Here is a 4,372-nt window from a genome sequence, read left to right on the forward strand (position 1 = left end):
TTTATATATTAAAATAAATAAAAAATTCTAATAAGAAAAGCGTCTCTTCCTTAGAAAAGTGTGAGAGTATGTCTTCGTTCCTGCGGTTCGGACAGAGCTGCTAGAGGGTTCCTACTTTGGAAAGCAGAAGAAATGTAAACGAGGCCTCTTGAAACCGAAGGTTCTTACCCGGGTCTGGACTGTGTATTCTCCCCCTCACTTTGCCAGCAGCCTGTACCCCCCCCTCGCCCCAACCGACCCCGATTCCACCAGCAAAGGCCCGGCAGCTCGCGGCGGTGCCGAGTCCGTCATCCAGCGGTTTAGCTGCTGCGTGGCTCCGGCGGAGCGGGATCGGAGAGGCGCTTCCCTACGAACTCCAGCCCCTTCCATGGGTTCCAGGGAGCGATCAGCAGCACCGCCCGGGCTGGAATAAGGAGGCACACGCCAGCTCGGCGTTCCCCCTCTCACCGCGAGCCTCGTTTTCTCCTGGCAGAGAGCACAACCTGGCTCTTGGGCTTCTCCAGGAGGAGAAGCGGAGGACTGAGCATCTCTCTCCCCTTCTGAAACCACCTCCTGTACGACAAAGGCCTGCGACACGGATAATCTTCATTCCTTGCCTTGGCACTCCTCCCTGCCAGCCCTGCCTCCGCGCTGCGCAACGCGGCCGGCTCCGCAAGTATTTCCTAGCGTCTTACGCCGACAGCTCCGTCACCTACGCAAAGAGCAGCAAAACAAAGCACCGTCCAGGAGACGAGAGCTGACATCCCGCAGAGCCGAAAGCAGTGGCTACCGCACGCGTCCCGGGAAGCGTGCAGGACGCGGGGCATCTCCGGCAAACACGGAAGGCCTGCGGGCAGCACGAGGCCAGACGCCCGAGCAGCAGCAGCCAGGCAGCGGGTGGCTAACCACAGTCACGTTCTGCTTCCCGTGCGGAGCCGAGAGCCTTGTGCTCCCCCCCCTTTCAGCGTCTCTTTTTCCGGTTCGAGTTCTTGCTCGTCCCCTCTCGCTGGCGGTGCTGCTGCGGCACAGCGCGCGCGGAAGGCACGGGACGCGGGGCCGAGGGAGGAGCAGGACTCGGGACGGGGATGTTGTGCTGTCCCAACAACCACGTGAAGTCCCGACTCCTTTCTCTCAGGGCTTCGACTGGAGCCAGCCGACTGCGCTGTATAAATCATGAAACTGTATTATAAAGCCTTGTCAAGTTTAAACTTAACATGTGCTTCGTAGCTCCTAAAAGGGTAATCGGCTAAAATTAGTTCATTCTGAAATCTTTGGACCACTTTAAGACCAAACAATCCTCCAAATTCTCCCCTCCCCGAAAGGATCATAAACAGTCAATAATTTATATGAAGTTAAAATTTAAACTAAGGACATTTTTAAATATGTTACAACAAACAATATATATATTCAATGCTGCAAGGACAGAAAACTCCATGTCTCGGGTCAGGGGACTCCTACTTCGTTTGGTCTTGAAAGTACCCACAAATCTCAGATTTCTGCTCCTTTGCTTCCCAGCACATTTTCCTCATTTGTTAATGAGAGAAAACCTACTCCCAAGAGTCCTCAGTATAAAAATAATCTGTTTAGGATTCAGTCACTCCAGGGAAACAGGGAAGAAGAAGATAAGCACACACTTCCGAGGAGAGGAGAGCTTCTGTGAGAACATACAAAACTTCTGTACAAAAACCAGAAGGGTATATTTTGCTATACATATACACCCCACGTAGCTATACTGCACACACGCACACGCACGCACCCCTGGGCTTCAACCCACTGAAAAAGTATGAAAGCAGCAGCTATTGGTCAATCTGAGGATCTGGCGCGTCCGACTGATGTGTTGAATCCTTCAGCTGTAGTGAGGAGTATGCCTGAAAGCCTGGAATTCTACTGGAAATGCTTTTGTCCTGCAGAGGTTCTGTTCCGCACCGTTAGGCTGTAGCTCAGATACCAGCAAACTTCACGTCTTCTGTTGGCAAACGTGGATGCTTCTCCTTCGGTTTAACTTACAGGGTCGCTTCCTGTTTTGAAACCATGGTTACGGAAGGGACAGCAGCCATGGAAACCTCTTCCATTTATGTTCACAGATAAGTCCACTGACAACCAGTCAACTTGGCAAAAGAAAGGTATTAATCATAAGATGATTAAAAATCTGAAGAGTCTGTCGATGTGTGTCATACACTGTGGCAGCAACGAGAGTCCTGAGATCTGGGGGGTGGGGGGAAAAGCGGACACAACCCTTGGGCCAAGCAGGAAACGTTAGGAAGGACTTGACCTGGGCATGGAGAGAATCCGCCCGTTTTTCTTGCCACCGTTCATGTGAGTGTAAGGTATGTGCTCCTCGTAGTTCCCCTTGAGGGCCATGGAGGGTCCATTGTCCCGCCCCAGGACTTTGTCCCTCTGCGAGTACGAGGAGGGATCGAGGGGAATGCTCTCCATGTTCTCAAAGTCCATCTCGTACTCCTCCGTTTCCAGAGGCTTGTTCTCCTCGCTGTAGAAGAACGAGACCTCGTGGAAGCTGGGGTGCAAGTCCTCCTTCAGCATCTCGATGATCTCGATGAAGGTGGGGCGCATCTTAGGGTTGTACTGCCAACACATCTGCATCAGGCTGTGCCTATGTGGGGACAAACACGGGGCGGGGGTGGGAAGACAAAGTTTTACGTAGGCAGGGCTGGCAGACCCTGACCACATCCAGGTCAGGCCCCCCACACACCCCCTCTGAAACCTCAAGTCGTTTGTTCTCTTTCCAGTCTCCATTTCTGCCTGTAGATCCTGACACTCTCTATTCCTGTCCAGATCAAAAATTCCTTCCAATTCCTCCAATTGTTCTGAACCCGGCTTCCGAAGGAAACCGGGCTGCGGTTCACATTCCCTGTGGATGCGCGTGCGCGCCTGCAGCCCGCTCGGGATTTTTTAATTCATTCAGTTTTAATTTTAACTCATGGCCTGAAAGCTACCCAAGCTCCTAAAACTTCAAGGCAAAAAGGAGGCTGTGCGGAGGACAGGGGTGCTGGAAACATCCCGGCCCAAAGAAGGCTGCGTGAAGAGGTCGCATGTTCTCGGACACCAGTGACAAAGAACTTACCAGTATAAATAATAAGTGGCCACGAGGCACCCGTGTCAGGACAGCGGCTTTTTTCTCAAGGATGCTCAAAAAATGTGTCTATTTTTTGGCTCTAAAGGGCTGTTTTGGCCAGAGCGGGCTGGGGTATGAGGCTCCCAGGCTGCCCCTCCCCACTGCTCAGCAGTGGCTCCTGCTGTCCCACCGCCCTGGCTCAGGTTAAACACGCAGTAACAGGGTTTTTTTAATTACTCAGAGTGTGACCCTTAACCCCGGCGCAGGAGAAGGTCTGCCTTCAGGCTGCACTCCCTACGAGGCGTTCCACCCTCTCTTCTCACAGCGCCCTCTCTTCTCCCTACCCTTGCGGGCAGCCTCGCCCTGTCCCGTAAGCGGGGCAAAGAGGCTGCAGCAAAGCCCCCGGGCACGACCAACAGCTCTCGGCTCAGCAGAGCATGCTCCTGCCTCGCCCTCATTAGCCATAAATCGGATTGCTGAAAATCAGCAGTAAAAATTTGTTGGAATTCTCAAGGCTGTTTACGTGGTATAGAGAGATGAATTACAGAAAACCTCATCGGGCCTTGGGTTAAGAAGCTGCTCTCCAGCCCCTGCAGCCACGTGGATGCAGACGGTGGCCAGGCTTTGTTGACATAAGCCAACCGCCATCCACCAGTCTGGAGCGGAGGAAGAACATTTTAATTGGGCAATTAACACAGTGCTGACGTGTACTGTAAGCTTTTCCTGTGCTTTGTCCTTCCTTTGAATCTGTACTCACGGTGTGAGCTCCAGGTTGGTTTACCTTCCTTTCTAGTGAAATAGGCTGGCTCAGGTCTTTAATTCCTGGATCACTAAGGATGCATGGGCTGGATTTCTGGGACTGGAGTCTGTTTTGTTCCTCCCCAACAGAGAAGGGAGTTAAGAGGGGCCACATGTGGGGCCACCTCTGTCGGCCAGATGTTAGCTAGAGTGCAGCCTGGTCGACAGTCTCCGGCTTTACTACTTACAGCCTCTCTGGGCAGTTGTCCGGCTGATCCAGGTATCCTCCATCCATCACAAACTTTAGCACCTGTTCGTTGGAGAGTCCCTGGTACGGCTGCTCTGCCAAACTGCTTATTTCCCAGAGGACAACACCGAACGACCTAAGAGAGAGAGAAGACTGCTGGTGAGACGAAAACATCCTGGAGGTCTACAGCTGATGGTCATTTTGGAGAACACACGCTTTAGAAGAACACGACTGTGTTTATAAGAAGAGGATTTCAAAACCCTGGACATCCAAAAAACCCAGCCAAAAGCTGGCTGTGAGCCGGCCGTGTGCGCTGGCAGCCCAGAAAGCCAACC

At 52.5% G+C, this 4,372-nt stretch overlaps 1 protein-coding gene across 1 annotated transcript in view; it reads right to left on the reverse strand.

Moving 5' to 3' along the window:
• Window positions 1–1,858: 1,858 nt before the first annotated feature.
• The window catches only part of INSR (insulin receptor), a gene marked incomplete at its 5' end in the record, with an annotated part of 18,150 nt that continues 15,636 nt past the window's right edge, over window positions 1,859–4,372 (reverse strand). The window contains 2 exons of the mRNA XM_010155188.1: window positions 1,859–2,590; window positions 4,039–4,173. Of these exons, the coding sequence (XP_010153490.1) occupies window positions 2,236–2,590; window positions 4,039–4,173 (490 nt within the window). The remainder of the gene's footprint in view (window positions 2,591–4,038; window positions 4,174–4,372) is intronic.

This window comes from Eurypyga helias, unplaced genomic scaffold, assembly GCF_000690775.1.
Source record: "Eurypyga helias isolate BGI_N326 unplaced genomic scaffold, ASM69077v1 scaffold4277, whole genome shotgun sequence".
Taxonomy (NCBI): domain Eukaryota; kingdom Metazoa; phylum Chordata; class Aves; order Eurypygiformes; family Eurypygidae; genus Eurypyga; species Eurypyga helias.